Source organism: Musa acuminata, chromosome BXJ3-1 (genome assembly GCF_036884655.1).
Source record: "Musa acuminata AAA Group cultivar baxijiao chromosome BXJ3-1, Cavendish_Baxijiao_AAA, whole genome shotgun sequence".
Lineage (NCBI taxonomy): Eukaryota > Viridiplantae > Streptophyta > Magnoliopsida > Zingiberales > Musaceae > Musa > Musa acuminata.
Genome location: NC_088349.1, coordinates 6,787,642 through 6,807,127, shown reverse-complemented (window position 1 = coordinate 6,807,127; position 19,486 = coordinate 6,787,642). Strand labels below are relative to the sequence as shown.

General features: G+C 38.1%; 2 protein-coding genes across 3 annotated transcripts; one reads left to right on the top strand and one right to left on the bottom strand.

Moving 5' to 3' along the window:
- Window positions 1-1,780: 1,780 nt before the first annotated feature.
- On the bottom strand, window positions 1,781-10,465 carry LOC103983491 (protein ALTERED PHOSPHATE STARVATION RESPONSE 1). Its single transcript, XM_009400707.3, has 4 exons — window positions 9,420-10,465; window positions 6,997-7,169; window positions 5,090-5,313; window positions 1,781-2,723 (listed from the first exon to the last, which is right to left on the bottom strand). Exons 1-4 carry the CDS (start codon window positions 10,399-10,401, stop codon window positions 1,919-1,921), a joined length of 2,184 nt encoding a protein of 727 aa, XP_009398982.2. The 5' UTR covers window positions 10,402-10,465; the 3' UTR covers window positions 1,781-1,918.
- A 3,805-nt stretch (window positions 10,466-14,270) lies between these two features.
- Window positions 14,271-18,427, top strand: LOC135628801 (pentatricopeptide repeat-containing protein At4g02820, mitochondrial-like). 2 transcript variants are annotated; one of them, XM_065135712.1, is made up of 3 exons: window positions 14,521-14,657; window positions 16,776-16,886; window positions 16,999-18,427. In XM_065135712.1, exons 2-3 carry the CDS (start codon window positions 16,812-16,814, stop codon window positions 18,253-18,255), a joined length of 1,332 nt encoding a protein of 443 aa, XP_064991784.1. In that variant the 5' UTR covers window positions 14,521-14,657; window positions 16,776-16,811; the 3' UTR covers window positions 18,256-18,427. The 2 variants fall into 2 exon arrangements, with proteins under 2 accessions (XP_064991783.1, XP_064991784.1); XM_065135711.1 differs by lacking the exon at window positions 16,776-16,886 and having other exon boundaries at window positions 14,271-14,657.
- Window positions 18,428-19,486: the final 1,059 nt, after the last annotated feature.

The following is a 19,486-nucleotide window of genomic DNA, read 5'->3' as shown; positions in this document are numbered from 1 at the left end:
AATCTCGTGATATATAATATTGAATATTCTTTAATTATTTTTTTATCTTAAAGATAAGATTGAGACGCATTTAGTCTAAATTTAATTAAGGAAATTAGTCCTGTAAGCACAAAAATATTTATACCCTCAAAACTAATCCAAATTAGTCAGAACAAACAAAAAAATCAATGTCTTATAATAAGCGTCAGAGTCATATCCATCCTCAAAGATTCGTCCAAACCAAATAATTGCTCGTCGAAGATCAATAATAATTATCATCGTCTTTTCAACATCTCTTCAACGTGCAAAACATATATTGTCTCCTCATTTCCTTGGAAGAAAAAGATAACGATGGTTAAGAAGCCAACCACCATTGCCCTTGGAGCATTTCTACAACGTGTAAACGCATATGTTGACCTCATTTCCATGGGAGAAAACAAGCCCGTCATTGTCGTATGATGTGATGCCACAGGAACGCTGTTTCATAGAAGCATACCACATCGCCATGAGAACTTCGTGGGAACGCCAAATCGCATCCGCGAAATGGGAAGAAGCCTTCCCGGAAGCCCGGCATTTCGTCGAACAGGATGGCTCGCCTGGCCCTCCCCATCAAGCTCTTCGTCCGATGGCTGCTGCCCTTCTCCGGCGGCACAGCTTCGATCGGCTCCTCGGACTGTGCGATTTGCCTTTGCAGGATGGAGCGTGGTGAGGAGACGCGAGAGCTCAGATGCCGACATCCGTTCCACAAGTCCTGCCTCGACAAGTGGCTGGAGCAACCGGGGAGGTGTTGTCCGGTTTGTCGGGAGGATGCTGGTGCAGGTGAGAAGGCGTCAGAGAGCAGGAAAAGTGCTGAGCTGCGGGATGGTGGCGTCATCGTCTTCTTTCCCTGGGAGGAGGAGGACTTCCGCAGTGATGCGTGGTGGATAAGGTAGGGTGTGGTCGGAGTACGTTTGGGTACGAGCAGTGTGTGTGTGTATCTTAGAATTATGGGTTGCTGAGCAGTTGTGGAACTTGACGTGACGGATTCAGATTCCTCAGAGTTATTTCAGGTGCTTAAGCCTTGGAATCTGTAGCCTTCTTCATCATGTTAACGTGTGGGAATTATGAAGCTTACGAAGCTGTTATGACTTCTTCTTCGTCTTCTTGCTTGTGATACTTACGAAGCTCATGGAGCTGTAATCAGTCATGAAGGCTTGAGCTCACGAGTATATGATGCCTTCTTCAGATTCTTCTTCATCTACTGCTACTTTAGATTCTTCTTCCTCTTCTACTCCTTGAGACTTTGTTTCTTCTTTTTCTTCTTCAGAATCATTGCCTTGGAATTGTTGTTTGTGTTGTTGGAATTATAATTTGAGCTCATCAGATCTCATCTCCTTCATCTCTTCTTCGTACTATTATCCTCTTGTCTTCTACCTCTTTTTTCATCGACAATTATTTGAATGAAGACAAACAATTACTGTTGTTGCAATTATTGCTATTGTTATTGCCACGATTACAAGTTTCTTGGACAAAGTTTTAATACAGTTCTTCAATCATGAGAAAAGAGTTACACAACAATCAGCAGAGAGAAGATTACAGATCATATATATATATATATATATATATATATATATATATATATATATATATATATATATATATATATATATATATATATATATACCATTCAATTTGTACAAAAATACGAACACCTGTAGACCACCCCTCGATTTCGATGACTTTGGACATCGTTTCTGCTTTAACCGAAGAAGGTAGACAGCTGCCGCAGTTACTCTCTAATCACCCATCCACAAACAAGAAATGAACAAGAATTTAATGTCACGCTCACGGTTACTTACAAACAAGAATTGAACACAAAATATCACAATACATATCTCTGATGAAATGGATATAAACAAAAAACAAAACACGTAAAAAAAAAATCGCAATACACAACTCCCTAATCGTTCACCAGGCTTTGTGATTCTCTGATGGAACTCAGTCTCTTGTACATCTCTGCACACGAGCTGGCAAAATCTAACATGGCCCGGAAGAGCTCCGGTAGGTGTGTTTTGAGGCTGGTTAGTGACTTGTCCCTCACGATCTTGCATTGCTTCCTATATGATTCTTCCGACGCCCTCAGCTTACTCTCTGCATTGTCCACAACTGCCTTCTTCTCCGACACTAGATCCTGTTGTGTTGCTCCTTCGACTGTCTCGGGATTAACCTCATCAGAGGATGTTGCTGTGATCCTCTCCGTGTACTTGTGATGCCACACGTCAAACTCATGTTTCTTCCGCTCACAATCCCTGTGGGCATCGTCCCACTTCAACTTCAAGTTTAGCTCTTCGACTTGACACAGCATGATGGCCTGCACTGCTCCTGAGAAGGTACTTAGGCTGCTCTTGGCCCGATCAACTGGAAGATTCTCTAACTGGTCATGCCATGCATGCAGCAGGGTCTTGATCAGAGGATCGGCTTGCTCCGGTGGAGATGATGCGTCCTTTCTGCTGCTGCGCTCAATTGGAACAACGTTCAAATTCAACCACCTGTTTAGGGCTTTGATATAGTCTTTCTGATTACTCATGAGTTTGTCGAACTGTGAATCCCACTCTCCAACCATTTTCCAAAGCTGAACAGTTCGATTATGATGTTGTTTACTTGTCTCCCTGGGAGCAAGTGGAATGTCAAGACCTCTGATTTCCTTTATTATCTTAAGCTGGCTGCCATGATGGAAGCGCATGGTCTCCCACATCTTAGCCATCCTGACAAAGAGGCAACATTATATTGATTTGGCACATGAGAAACATTTGAAGTCAAGCTCCAGATACGACTAAAGAAACATGTCATGCTTTGTGTACATCAATCTAACATGACTACGAGGCAGCACTTTTCACAAAAAGATGATCTCTCGCTGTGTTTCTGTGAGAACATTGTGATGCAACTAAAGTAGTCTATGCAGCATTAAATGACCCAAAATCACCAGACCCAAAACCGTGTGTGTATTTTCTCTTTATTGAAACGACAAAGATGAACAAAATATCACATCTCAAAAACAACAGATAATATGGTATAAAGTCCATTTCTCATTTTTTTTTAAACCAAAATATGCCAGCGGCAATGCCATGTCATGACCTAGTCAAACATATGAACCCAAAATGTTACTATTGTTGTAGCTAAAACCATGGTCAAAACATAACTCATGCTTAAGCCAGAAACTTTGCCAGGCTCCCAGTGTAGGCTTCTTCGTGAATTACCCATCTTTGAACATCTACATCATATGACTCTGAACTTAGGATAACATAGCAGGGTCAGCCATTGGAAGTGTAAAGGAAACTTCGTATTTGTTCTATATGAAATTATTCATATTTTTCCTTTCTATGAAATAATGCCATATCGAAAGAAGAAAATAAAGTGAAGATACTAGATAGCTCAATTACTTCCAGTTATATGATGTGAATGAAAACAGGAATATGATTTTAACCGACAGATATAGAAAAAAAAATTCTAGCAGCCCATATCTTTGTATATTACAAGTAACTTTAAAGCAGGAGAAGATACATAAGGAATAAAGCATCGAGATAGATAAACAAAGAGCCCATTGACTTCCAACAAGAGGGAAGGAAGCATAGACAACCAGCAAAATCATAACATTTTACTTGTGTTAGCTACCAAAGGGAGAAACTTAAGAATCTTATATGGCTAGTTCTAACGGTGAATTTGAATAAGTGTTTTCTAAGTTGTCAAGATCAGTTACGTCTATAGTAATCCAATTTAAACATATTTAACTAGAATACTACAACCTCAGAAATTTTATTGGTAACTGCAGAATGAAAGAAGTGGTATGAAGCAGGCAATTTTCTAAGATGCTATGGCTAATTTAACATATATACACCAAAATGATTCAAAAGCTCTTAATCTGATGGAAAACAACACCAATGTGTTGCTTGTATGGAACACACTAAAAATTGAATTGCATAGTACTAAGAAATGGTAGGGATCTCATAAGTACCTTGAGAACAACATGTGATTATTACCTAATAATGGGAGAAATGTAAATAACATTCGACTTGCATGGTCCAATATGTAAGTCATGGAGAAGAACAATAAGAACACATGATAAACATGCTTAGGACCAATTATGAAGAAATATTCTTATTATGGGAGCAAGAGAAGTTTCTCTTATTATTTAAGCTTCCAGAAATTATACGTACTTTGATAGATTTCCTTCATGAATAATATTTTCATCAATATCTTCATCATATTGAAAATTTGATCCAAGAATCAAGATATCTAAAATTTTGACTTATTGATATTTTTTCCAATCAAACTTAACTATATTGTATTACTAAGATTGCATCTCATATATCTAGTCTTAGCTCTACTTAATTTAAAATATTTAATTTTCAATTATTTGTCTCCATAACTCAACTTTAGAATTAATTTTATTTGAACTTTTATCAACTAAAATAATATTATCTCTAATAAAATACCTCTATTTTGTATATAGTAAGTTCATCCATTATCAACGTGATTCCCTATTGCAAGTTTGTGTCTCTTTGGGCTCAGTGAGAGAATTGGTGAAACAAATATAAGCTCACCTTGCCGGATTAGTGACCGAGTCTATTTATATAGCAAGACACAAAGTAAACATATTGCAGAACAAATGGTTGAAGAATAAATATGTTGCAAAATGAACAAAGGACAAAAAATAAGTACATCAAAGGCATAAACATGAATGGAGCAGATTATGTCTACAGCTGATTTAGATACCAGGGAGGTGAACACTACAAAATGAGATATACAATATTACTTTCATTAATGGGATTTTGAAATTTTATCTGGAATGATCCCAAAGAAAATGGGGACTGCTTCATGTATAATTGAGACTAGATCTAAATATGGTTGTCATACTAATGGGTGTCCAGCTTAACAAAACAAAACAGGGAAGAAAGATCACAAATAAGCATGTGATGGGTAAGGGATAAAAATTGTTCATCATGCTTAGGATAATAAGATCATAATAATTACTGGAAAAATCCTATACATCAAGCAGATTACAGAACAACACACAATCAAGCAGACCACAAAACATTACATGATGAGCATGTCCCATGGGAGAGCAACTTACCCATTAACAAGTTCTTTTAGCCTTGGATATAGTTGATCATCACGAAGACGGTTAATTTCTGAAACTGTTGAATCCATGGACTGCATATCAACTATGTATCTCGTATGCAGATGGCTTACAACTGATTTGATTTTTTCCAATGCCATCGAATTTGCCCCATGTTTCTTTTGCTTATTCAGCAAAGCTAGCTTTTTTTGATAATCAATTTTCATAAGTTCACCAGCCTGTATCAAGAGTTCAATTGATTATGAGATTCAACAATAAACAAAACTAAAAAAGGATTTACAGCAAATTATATTACTTTCTATAAATGTGGTTTGGAAATTGTTTCTTTATAAAAACTTAAGTAACATAGGAACAGGTCAGAAGGAAAATGGTGTACAACAGGTTCAGAGGACCAACGGGCCTCCATTTTTTTATTTCAGTTTTGAGCTCCGAGGAGCTTGGTGCCAGTTGTACTTGCATTTTGAGCTAATATAGAAGTTTTCTTTTTCAAAAAAAGGAAAATGGTGTTAATGAATCCTGAAGCACACTCTCAAAACTAAAAATAAATTGGTAACTTGTCTATCTTGATGATGCAAACAAGCATATGTCATTAACAAGCTGAAACATAAGAATCATCAGAATATAATGTTACAAGCCAAAACAAAATCTTATTTGGGATTTTATAAAAGTATTACAATGATAATTCCATCAATCACGAGTTTATAAACATAAATAGAAATTTTAAAGTCGAGTCAATAAGTGGCAATCCATATTATGAGTGTTAAAATGTAATCAAAGACTAGCATTCTTTGTCACTTGGAAAATCAAACATGAAGGAAATAGCAAATCTAAAACGCTGGTATACCTAGAAAAACTATAATAAAATCATCAGAAATGTCACTTGAAAGATAAGATAAAGGAATCATTGCAAGTTGGAGGCAGTAATAGGCTAAGTGAAGTTTCTTACGGTGGTTCTTTTATGTCAATAAGATGATTTTTTTCATTTTTGATAGATGTCACAATTGTTGTGTTTTGTTTTCTCTTTCTTCTACTCACTCCCTTTCTATTAGTATCTCTCTCCCCTCCTCTGCCTCGTCCACTGCACTGCCTAAACATCACCTTCTCCCCACTCCACTGGTGCTACTATCTTCTCCTACCACTATGCCTCCACCTCCACCTCATCTTCCGCCTTAACATCCTCTTCTTCTTCCTTCCCTCATTTCTCTTTCTCTCTCTTCCTCTCTAGTGCGAGTAATCTGGCCACCTGCCAGTACACTTGACTTAGATTTTAATCCATGGTGCGGAAGCTCAACTTTTAACTTCTGTGTTGCCACAGAATAGTCTTTGTCAGGTTCTGGATGACGTTTTCTGACAGAGGAAAACAACAATTTCAATCCCAATGATCAATTATAGTGCGAAAATTCAATTTTGTAACTTTTGTGTTATCACATAACACTGACACGTGTGTTAATCCTACAAGGCTATAAGTCAAGCAACAGTCTAATGTCAGCTTATTTAATTTATAAAAGCAAATATAAAAAGGTTTCTTATTATGAAATTTTGTTATAATATTATGATAATTATATTATGATTAACCAAAATTAATCAATAAAATGCATAAAATTGACTATCATGGTTAGAGAATCTAAGTTCACAATCCTACGCATCAAGAATTGGCTTATATACTTTAATGAACTAGTTTAATGCTTTAAATTAAGGCGAGAAATGAAGAATAAAAGCCAAACAAAAGGGAATGTCCTTGCTAGCTACATTTAATAAAGATTTGTTGTGAACTTCAACTAGAAAAGTGAAGGTCTATTGTAAAGCTGGAAATCATCCAGCACAAGCTGCAAGAGCAATAGCATCCAACAAAATCCAAAAAAAAAACTTTAAAAAGAAGCAAATATGTACAGCAGGTTTACCTTAACTTCATCATAAAGCTTTTTCTCCCATGCAAGCATCTTATCCAGAATGGCTGCATGAGTTTCCCATTCATCATTATCAAAATCATCCTTAACAACATCTTGAGACAGGCCTTTTATTGAACGATTCCATGTAATAACTCGCATGAGTATTGCTGAATGATCAATGTGTCCTGAATATAGAATGACTGAATGAGTAAAAATTATCACACGAATGCTAAATGGTAAATGACTCAATGCCTACTCAGGAACAAGTGCCATCAATGACCAGATATTTGGAATGGGCTGACTAAAACAACTCATTTCATATGTGAAGTCAACATAAAGCATTATGAACAAAGAAATGTACAAGAGGAATATAATGCACTAAGTGTAGCTAAAGGTAACATGAACTCCATAAGAACTGCAAACAAAAATTAACACTAGCATGATAATTGGCTGTGTGCAACACAAACAATTCCAATTATAATATTCTAGAATCATCAAGTATTGTCATTAGTCATTACTCATGTTTAAGATACATGCAGCATGAGAAATATGGTATGTGTCCGGCAATGATCCCACCCAACATGCAGGAGAAGTTTATCTATGACAAGGCTCTCTTCTACAGCCTCCTCAAAAACACCATGCTGTCAAATGGCACCTCTTCAAGGACATCCTCTGCAATTGGCTGGAGTATATGTTTACATCACAAATGCACTACCATCTACCATCATCTAGTTCCCAATGATTAATCTTCCATTTCTTGATGATTATTGAGGACCAAGGAAAGAAAAATGGGTGATGATGATGCATACTTATATTCTTATTAGTTCATCATATCAAGATTTGATTATATGTCCTGTACTAGTTTCAACGGCCGTGTATACTATTGAAGAAAAATTCATTTATTTATTGAAGTCCCAGTTACACTCCCTTTCCATTTTTTTTTTGTAGACCCTTAAGTACGAGCAAAAAGGAAAAGAACAAAATTTTGGAAAGAATATAATTTAAAAAATGCATCAATACAAATCAACCATTTATTCTTTCCTTCTTCAGGGAAGATAATTTTTCAGATTCTTTTGAAAGATAATCTTCCTTTGTAATAATATATCTTGGCTTCCATATTAATAGAATGATGTAATATTCCTGTGATGGAATTCTCAATTAAGATTTGTGATCTTCAATCAAATGAAATTTTAGTTTCTGCCATTTTTCCTCATTGTCTTCTTTTATATTCTCTTTGAGCAATCCACAAAGCTAAAGTTAAAAAAAAGGGTAAGAGGTATTGTCATGTGGCAACTTATGTTTTTTTTTTTTTTTACAAAAAACCTCGTCTAAAATATTAAAAAGATTCCCATGAAAAGAAAAAATTAACTAGAGTAAATTAAATAAACTTATTCAATTAAAGTCCAATCCAGATTGACCATGAACCCAAAAGGATTTTGGGTGGCCTGTCTTCTTTTTACAGGTAGGATAGACACAGGAAGTTTTTTGAACTCCATCACCAGAATTCATTTTGGTTCCCTTCTTCCTAGGGTCTTTGTAAGAAGGACATTAGCAGCTGTTATTTTGATAGAATAGCCCAAGTTATTTTGGCATCCTAGAAAACCCTAGTTAAACTCCTAATTTAAATTATAAGACTCAAAAAACTATGAGAATCACCATAAAACTTCTTAATGTTCTTAAAAATGCATGCAAATTTATTTTAGCTGCATTATAAAACCAAACAACCTACAAAAGCTTCCTACCTTAAAACAATGACGGTTTAGACATCAACACAGATTATGCATTATTATAATATACAAGTAAGCAACTTGAGGAGAAAAAAAATTAAATGTTCAATAGGTTGCATCCGAGTTATCAACACAACTAACTATTATTGAGGCTTCCTTTATATGATCTTCCATTTCTCCTTTCTTATTATACAAGGATTTGTGATTCTTAAGCAAAAGGGTGAATAGCAAATGACAATGATTCATGGTACACGATAACCAGGCTTCAAAACGTAGTTACTCTATAAGTACATTCAAAGTGAGAAGAAAGACCAAAATGTGTTCTTGTTGAAAGGCAAAGTAGAAAAATGGCACAGACAGAAGCAAGAAACAATAATTCAAGACAGTTAGTTGCCAAGGATTAATTTCGTCCAATGTTTTGACTTTCTGCGATATATTTTTTAAATGTCTAAAAATGTTCAACAGTAAGCAACTATCCTGAAAATGGGGCACAACGATGAACGTTTAAGACATACTTAATCATATATGAGAAAGATAGAGGTTTGGAGTAAATTGCAAAATTGTGTGGATGATAAAGTTCTACAAGCTCATGTTAGAGAATTCATTTTTTTGTCAAAGTAACCTCAAAGAGAAGAAACAGGATCAATCTCACCAGGCAGATATCAATAAATTAAAAATAGCAAAATTCAAAAGGTCAGAGAGGCTTGCCTCTGTTGTCGGCAAAATTCGAGTGATAATGCATCCGAGTGGCCTCGAGCATCTTCGAAACCTCGTGAGCGCTCTCCGATGCCTTCAGGAAATGGTCATCCAGCTCATTCAAAATCTGAATCAGATTGACACTAGGAGCCGGAGTTTTGCTCCTCTTCGTTTCAGATGCTCCAGCAGACGCAGCATGCTGGTGGTCCGCTGAACCGCCATGCTTAACCTTCTTGACTTGCTTTGACGGTGGCGGAGGAGAAGGTTCATCGACAACCTTTGTAGGCGTCGCTTGTGTTTCATCACCAGGAGCTCCATCGGTTCTCACAGGAGATGGAGGCGCCCTTTTCTCCTGCTCTTTCTCTATCGTCTCCCTCCATGTGGTCTCTTCCGGCTGGCTAAGGTTGGGCGGTATCATGTGATCGTTTGACCCAAAAATATAGGCCCAGGTTTCGGAGGAGGGCGGCGGAGCCGGCGGAGCGGGTTGAGGTTGAGGCTGAGGCTGAGGCGGCGGAGCAGGGGAGGAGCTCCTGGCAGCGGAATGATCGTCATCGGCGTGTTCCGCTTCATCCTCCTCTCGGATCGAGGCATCGGCGGGGATTTTGCCGAGGGATTTCTTCTTGGATTTGGAGATCGCGAAGTCAGCGGGCATGCTGGCGGAGCGCTGGATGGGGGCGGCAGGGGAGGTGGATGAGTCGGAAGGGGGAGGAGGGGGAGGCGGAGGGAGTGATGGCTTCATCCCAACGGCGACGGAGGAGGAGGACGAGGAGGAAGAAGCGGCTGCGGCGGAGGCATGAGACTGACCGTGGTCATGGAGCTCGCTCTGGCCGAACTCGGAGAGTGCAGCACCGGTGTTCTTGAGGGCGACAGCGTAGGCGGCCTGGGCGGCTGCGAAGGCGTTGCGGGATGCGACGGCGTCCCGCATGAACAGCTTCCGATTCTTACACCGCACCACCGACTCCTCGTTCTCGATCTTCGACTGCGCGCACCCCATCGCGGTCTCTCCGCCGCTGCCGAGCGCCCCAACGCGGTGGTTGTGTTGGCTTTTCCTTCACGATTAAGAGAGAGATATATAAATCTTTTCTTCTGCCCTTACGAAATCGGATCCTCTCCAACCATTCTATTTACAAGACTCATCATTCGTCGTTCCTGTCAGCGCTCCGATGTGAGATCACGTAAACGGTCAGAGTATGTTGGTCTGGAAATTACTGATACTAGTATGGTTGGAGAGGATCCACGGATGGTCAGTTGGAAGAGGGCGACTGGGGAATAGAAAGCCCGGAAGATATGTACAGTCCAACGAAGTAGGTGGTCATTCCACGTACGCATACTGCTGTAATTGGAACAAGCAATTAAATAAAACATGATTTGATCATCTGATCGATCGAAGTGCGTTTCCTAATTTAATTATATATATTTATAATTATTAAATAATATATATATATATATACACTAAATGATTTTATATTAATTTTATAAGATCTTCATTTTTTTACTCCTTAATCATTGTGTATTAAATATTGTGTTGAATCTCAGATTTTGATGATAAAATCAATTGATAATATTTATGATTTAATCTATATTTTGAATGACGTACAATGCTTCGGGAGAGACAATTAAAGTATGAAAAATTATACTAAGCCGGATAAAAATATATTAGAAGATTGGACGTCGAGCCGAATGATCGGTCGACACGTATTGACAGAAGGCTTCAGGTCATAAGTTCGGGCATTAGGCCAAGAAAAGCGGATATTACGTCAAGGAAATCGAAGTTGCGGAGGTCAACTGGTCGATTGGACAATAAGTCGCAAGAGAGGACGATGCATCAAACAATTGGACGAAACGTCGATGAACCAATGACGTGTCGAATAACATCTAATAAGCTTAGCATTAATTGTCTAAATTGAAATAGATTTTGTATGCAGGATTAATTATGATAGCAAGACATAAAGCAAAATGAAAACTGATAGTGGATATCGGTGGCTTCAACGGAGGAGGAATCAGGAGTGGATGTAGGTCATAACGATCGAACCGCTATAAAAATATGATTTGTATTTCTTTTGAGTAATTTACTTTAACTACAAACTGTTTTCTCATTAATTGTTTTACATCTTATGAAATCGGTTTTATCGTATAAAGATTTTATGAAATCGATATTTTTACTATTATACTAATTTACCCCTCTAATGCCAACTCATTCTTAACAACATGAACTCACTACGACTCTGTCATATACAAAGGTTAATGATTTAAAATTTTTTTGATGTCAATTAATTTAATTGGTAAAGATCGATAGCAAAATTAACAGTATAAAACTTTAATTGTTGGTAATCCCAAAAGTTTTGTCGGTTAAACGTGTGAAAAATGATAAAGATTTTGCTTAGATCGTAAGTGATCCCAAAAGTTTGAAGCTTTTAGAAAGGGATTGATGGAAATTAATATTCTATCTCACGTGAAAATTAGATTAAGCTCGATATGTGAATCTGATCTCGAATCACGGTGTAATCAACTAGTGAGAAAGACAAATCACATGATTCAAACTCACAATTCTTTAAAGAAATTTAATCGATAAAGTTTGGAGATTTGATCCAATTTGAGATATTTAAGCTGGTTTATACGTGCAACCGAATCCAAACACGTAAGTGAATACCATATAAATAAAAGGAAATTATGAATGAATGACCATAAAGTGTGAGCAACTAAGAGGTTAAAGGTTCAAAGCAGATTCTCGTTGTCTGACTCCGTGTCAACATGGAATCAATGGACAACCTGTTCCGTGCTTATCTCTCTCTCATACTCTCAAAGCTTGAAGAAAGAGAGAGAGAGAGAGAGAGAGAGAGAGAGAGGGAGAGAGAGGGAGGAGGAGGAATGCACCCAAAGGATCTTTTAAATTTGGGTTTTAGGGCCACTATACTGTGAGAATGTGACTTGTGCTGAAGGCAATTATGCATATTTGTATCAGATATAATTGTGTCATGTCAAATTTAAAGGATATCGTCAAGTTCTAACATATGAGAGATAACATGAGATGCTAATGTGTCAGCCACATTAAGGCACTAGTAACAGGGTGTCGAGATTTGATCATGTAATTATTCCTATATCATTTGCCCCCACTTTGTGCCTCGAAGTATAATAGAATCAAGACACGATGGAATTTCTGCTTGAGTGTTAACATAAAAAATGATTATTCAACAATAGTCATTATAAGGAGTATGTTAAGTTGTTACAACTATGTTATCATCGAAAGAAATGCTTTCGATTTTTTTTCAGTGGCATTGTTGTCTGAGATGAGCGAATTAGGTCATTTTATCCTCGAATGATATTTTAAGTCATTTTGATCATATTGTTATCAAGTGTAGTACTTTAGATCGTTGTCAATCGTACTGTTGTTGAAAGAAGCACTTCAAGTTATTTTCGATCGTGATATCATCGAAATGAGTGATTCGGGTCATTTCCATAGCGTTATCATCAAATGAAGTGTTCCGGCTTATTTCAACTACACTGTCATCGAAAGGAGTGTTTTAGATAATTTTGATTGCACTATTATCAAATGGAGTGTTTTTAACTATTTCAATCATACTATCATGGGCTACATGATAGTTCGTTTGATGAGTTTTATCTTAACTTTCTAAAAGCTGTCATTTTCAAAGTTACATCAATTATTATTTGAAACTCATATGTGATTATCTCAATGAGCTCAATGTGTTGATATATTGAACCATATAAGATTAAGAAATATCATAATAATAGCCCTGCATAATTCTCGATATTGCCACATCATCGATCCAATCAAATTAACAAGAATCTTGGACCATTTGGCCCTTATATATAGCAAACTAGACTCATTCGCTTGCTTCATGCTTTTGGAGTATTCAACATTTTAGATTTTTTTGAAAAACCCTTCATTCTTCTCCTCGATGATTGGGGTTTAAAAAGATCGTTGATTTTGAATCGGAAGGATATGGTATTGTCATGCATGCGGTTGTAACGTCCGAGAGATGACACAACGTGCTGATATATTGATCATATAGTATCAAAATATCGATCATATGATATCGAGACATAAATCATATAACATCAAAAGTATCACCTATATAGTGCAATTAAGAGATTAATGTTGGGATGAGAGAAATACAAGCCTTGTTGGAAGTCTTGGGATATGCCCCACAAAAAAGAAGCAATACAAGCCATCAAAATATTATTTTTTAAATGAAGTATTATTATTATTATTATTCTTAAATTTTAAATTACCTTTTCCACTACCTCCATCATTTAAAACCAATTCCACCATCACCCCATCACCAATGGAGATTTTTGCCTGTTATTTATCTGATATTTTTTAAATTTATCGATCTCTTCATTAATTACTCGATATCTTTACAAGTTGCATTACAGTGTAAATATTTTGAATCTTCGATCCTTAATACACGCTGGATTACGGTGTCAATTTGACTCTGTTAGATATCATTGATCGTATTGTTCTGACTCAATTAAGTTATTTCCATGTAGATATGTGACTCGAGAATGCCATGTGGTCTGGGTTGACTCAGCGATGAGTCAACCCAGACCACAAGACTCGACAATTGACGGTTCGATCGGCGCCAATCTTCGTGCAAACATTGCCGGGGTTTAGCTTTAGGGCAGGTAATACCGCAGCAGGGACCCATACATCCAGCTCGGTCATCAACCCAGACCACAAGGCTCGACAATTAACGGTTCGATCGACGCCAATCTTCGTGCAAACATTGCCCGGGTTTAACTTTAGAGTAATACGGCAGCAGGGACCCATTCATCCAGCTCGGTCGTCAAGCCAGACCACAACGCTCGACAATTGACGGTTCGATCAACGCCAATCTTCGTGCAAACATTGCGAGGGTTTAGCTTTTCAGGTAACCGCCCACGCCGGCATCGTCGAACGAAAGGTCGAGTCCTCGAGACATGCTGTCGGCCCGACGCTTGCGTCTCCTTCTGGGCTCCGCTTACGCGCCGGCGCGGTCCACCTCTTCGCTGCCCGACGCCCTCGTCCCCCGAGCGGCAGCCGGCGCGGGGACGACGCCGGGAAGGAGAGGCGGCAGCGGCGGCTGCCGGGACACTCTCGGAAGGCGGCTCCTCAGCCTTATCTACCCGAAGCGCAGCGCCGTGGTGGTCCTCCGCAAGTGGGCGGAGGAGGACAAGCCCATCCAGAAGTACCAACTCAACCGCGTCGTCCGAGAGCTACGCAAGTACAAGCGCTACAAGCACGCCCTCGAGGTATGTCCCGTCCCACCTTTGCCTCTCCTCCTCAATTGCTTCTTCACCATCGATTCCCACTGGTAATGCTATGCTCGTGTTTAGATCGTTTAGAACCCTGTCAATTGTATGATCATGCACATTGAATAGGATTGAGAGTTTCATAAGGTCTCCCTCACATCTAAGAGGAGCTTACAGGTAGTTTAAGGCTAATGACAATTTGACCTATGCTAACTTCTACCGTAATAAAATATTTAACCATTATCTGGACCTTTTTGGAGTGGTGGTGATCTTTTGTGTAATTGGTGCGTGATAGATGCTTGGGAATAATTGAGGGTTTACTTAAGATGGATAAACAAATAGATTTTGTAAGTAAAAGTTTTAAGTATCATGGATTTACTATTTAATAGGATGGAAAGATTGATGAGAACATTGTTCACATAGTAGCAAACAGGTTGATTGAAGAGAAGGGGCGCATTGAAGCTTTTTTTGTCGCCATCCTCTGCCCCTTAGATCAAAGAGAAATTTTAATAAGATGGTTATAGGGCCAGCTATGTCTTATGGACCAGAATTTTGGACCATTTAAAAATATATACATAAAAGATTAGTGTACATGAGATGAGAATGTTGTGGCTGATGCATGAGGTTACTAGAAAAGATATTTAAAGCAAATTTTCGTTTACAAACAGTTTGGTGTATCCCCGATCGATGATAAAATGAAGAGACTGTCTAAGATGGTTTGGACATATTTAAAGAAGACTCACAAGTGTCGTGGTTAGATAAAGTGAACTAATTAGGATTAATGATAAAAGATATCTGAATTCTCTTGTTGTGACTGTTTGGAATCTCTAACTAAAGAGAACTCTCATGTTGGTTATGGATAACTTTAGCCTCAGCTTAGTACATAATGTCCTTTTGCAATTATAGTTGTTGTTAGGCTTTTTTTTATGAATAAATGATCCTTAATTGAGAAATCGTATTATTATGCTGAGATTTGTTTATCTTTTTTGTGAACCTATGTACCTTAACCATGTATATTATGAGAAATTGTTTAGTGTCATCCTATAAATATGATACAGAGAAGGTGACAGAGTAGAACATATTTGAAGACAAGATTGGTTTTCACATTTTTTTTTTCCTAAGGTATATTTTAGCTTGAGTAATAATGTTAAGCTTAAATTGCAGTCTTCTAACCATTTATGCCATTATTAAAGAAAACCTATTGAGGCAAGTAGTAATCATATTGAAACTGATATACTTATGTATAACAATATTCAGGTTTCAAGTTATGGAAACGTGCAGTAAAGAGAAGTCAGGCCTTTTCTTGCTTTCATGACCAATATGGACCGGTCCAACAGAACCCTTAGTCCTTGTCAAGGATTGAAATTTTGTATCATACCGAAGTTTCGTGCTTTGCTCATATGGTATGGTATGAGTATACCGAGCGGTACGCTAGAGTGTGCTGAACGGTATGCTTAAAAAATATTAAAATTAATTTTAATATTAAATAAATTATATATATATATATATATATGTATATATATATAATCACAGAAATATAAAATAGCTAACGATGGTGTGCTTAAAACAATATTAAATGTATAAAAAATATATAACTTAGCAGCGCCTGAACCCTAGGCGAATAGCTGGCAACGAGGGATGACAGCGGGCATCGTAGTGAAGGAGCGGAAGAAGAATAATCTTCTTCAGTGTCGAGAGAACGATGGCAGCGGGCGTAGAAGTGCTGCGGCGTCGAGGGAGCGATGGCAACGAGTGCCGCAGCAAAGAAGAAGACGACAAAGAAGGAGGAGGAGGAGGCGACGTTGGGTATTATTTCTCGAACCTTGCCCCTCTTTCTCCCTCTTCTTCGAACGCCTCTTCTTCCTCGCCTCGCCTCGCTGCAATCGGTTTGATACCGCTCGGTAGCAGGCGGCCCGCGTGCCGGTCAACTGGCGGACCGGTATGTACTGCCTGGTTTGGGCGGTATCATCCGGTATTGCAAACCTTGGTCCTTGCTTTCATGAACTATGTGTTCACAGATGTATCACAACTTGAACATCTTCAGTATTTAATACCTCAGCATTTGTTTGCTTTTATCACATGCTCTTTTATTGACTTTTTCTTGTACTTTATTTCCAGAGTACCAATCTGCCATCATATTATTTTTGATATCTAATGCTATCATCAGTTGGAGATTTAGCTTCTTTTAAGATCGTCAGTCATATTCACTTGTCTGTGACCTGGAAACCTGTAGGTCTTCTGGCTTCAATTATGTTTCTTTTTTTACTAGTTGATCAATTATTTGCATGTTGGTTATGTGACATATTGCTTTGCGGACATTGCTTTTCATTGACTAATGCAGATATGTGAATGGATGACCACTCAATCACACATCAAGCTGCTTCCTGGAGATTATGCTGTCCACTTAGACTTAGTTGCAAAGGTTTGTGGTCTGGCTAGCGCACAGAAGTTCTTTGAAGACCTACCAGTTAGGATGAAGGGCCCATCTACCTGCACTGCCCTTCTTCATACTTATGTGCAGTGCAAGTTGACTGATAAGGCTGAGTCTCTGATGGAAGAAATGTCAGCTCAAGGTTTGCTCAGATGCTCTCTTCCATATAACCATATGCTGACACTGTACATATCAAACGGGGAGCTGAATAAGATTCCAGATTTGTTGAGAGACCTGAAAAGGAATGCATCGCCTGATGAAATCACCTATAACCTATGGTTAAGTGTTTTTGCCAAGAAAAATGATGTGATTGGAGCAGAAAAGGTTCTCCATCAGATGGGGAAGGATAATGTGACTGCTGATTGGGTCACTTACAGCATATTAGCCAACATGTACATCAAAGCAGCATGTCATGATAAAGCAAAAGAAGCCTTGGTCGAGATGGAGAAAAGGGTCTTCAAAAAAGACCGAGTTGCATATTGCTCTCTCATCAGTCTTCATGCAGGCCTATTGGACAAAGACAATGTTTACAGAATGTGGAATAAACTGAAAGCCACATTCAGGAAGATGAGCGACATGGAATTTAAGTGCATGCTCTCATCTTTAACAAAATTGGGTGATATTGAAGAAGCTGAGAGCATCTACAAAGAGTGGGAGTCAGTATCCGGTACACAAGATTCGAGGCTTCCAAACATCCTCCTTGCTTTCTATGTCAAGAATGATATGATGGAGAAGGCAGAGAAGTTTCTTATGCATATAGTTGAAACAGGAGTAAAGCCTAGCTACACTACATGGGAGCTGTTAGCCTCGGGTAACTTGCACAAGAACAGGATGGACAAAGTGTTGGATTGCTTGAAGAAAGCTTTATCAACCTTGGAGAAATGGGACCCCAATGTTGGACTAGTTAAAGCAGTGTTTACCGAGCTTGAAGCAATGGGTAATGTGGAAGACGCGGAGAATTTCTTGGTAATTCTTCGTGACGCAGGGTACGTGACAACCGAGATCTACAATTCGTTGCTTAGAACGTATGTGAAAGCTGGTAAGATGCCTTTGATAGTTGCAGAACGCATGAAGAAAGATAATGTCAAAATGGACGAGGAGACTCTTCATTTGCTGACGGTTACGCGCAAATTTTGCATAAGTGAAGTTTCACCATTGATTTCTTGATAAGTTCTTTAATTCGGAAAAAGTTGTAGCACCAAGTATATGATTATGACAGGCATTGCAAATCATCTGTGACATACTGTAATATGTGCAAGAGTGATCATCATTTCAGAACCGTCGGACCCTTGGGCTCCTATACCAGAATTGAAACCATTGGATTTTGATTCTGATTCAATCCATCGGTTTTTATTAACAAAAAAGTAAAATATTTCATTAAGATTTGAATCTAGATTATTAATTTTTAAAGTTTTTTTACTCTTTTTATATTTAATTGATTTGTAACAATTGATTTCGGAACCAAATCGTGTGGTCTCGTGTCTGGTTCGATCGATTTGGAACTGTCGATATGCTGACCCTGTTCGATTTCAGTTTTGGACCAATTCGATTCTAACTCAATTAAATGGTGATCAGCCCTAGATATTTGCTCTAGGAAGAATAAGTGAAAAGGGAAATGCATGCAACGTTAAAGCGGAACATATGAGAAAAGATTACATATTATTCTTTATAGTTAGATATCTTTAGTATCTTGGTATCTATATTTAAAAAAATTATATTAAAATATTTATAATTATTAAAGTAAAATATTTAATTTTATTTTTCGTAATATTATCGATTTTTTTTATGAAAGATACAACATGTGATAGCACCTGTGTGAATGAGACGAAAACGATCGACAAGAAGATAATTTCAATGGTGGTGGTGGTAGGCTAATTATATATTACTCATTGTAGTAAGATCTCTTTAACATCCCGATCCTTAAACTTAAAGAATTTATACTAAAATCACCATAGTTATGAAAGTGAAACATTTAACCTCGTTTACCCTAACGTCGATCCTACCGATGGAAGATATAGCACGTGATAGTAAATGATATAAAAATAGTAGGCAAAAAGGTAATTTCAATGATGGTGGCGAATGATGGTATCATGAGTGATTGTTATGATGGTGCTCAGTCTTGTCGATGTCGATTTGAATATCGACGACGAGGAGAAAGAGGAGACAGAGTGGTGAGGCATGTACTTTGATACTAGAAGAGGAAGTGAAGGGAGGTGAGTCATCTACGTTGGCGCCGCACCGCTTTGCCTCATCTTCCTCCTTTGACGTCGCTCTGCATCTGTATCGACGCGAGAGGAGGAAGAGGAGACAAGTGAAGCATCTATATCACCGATGATGAGAACGGAGGAGGAAAAGGAGCCAAGTGTGGTAGAACGATACGACGTCATTCATGTAGGTG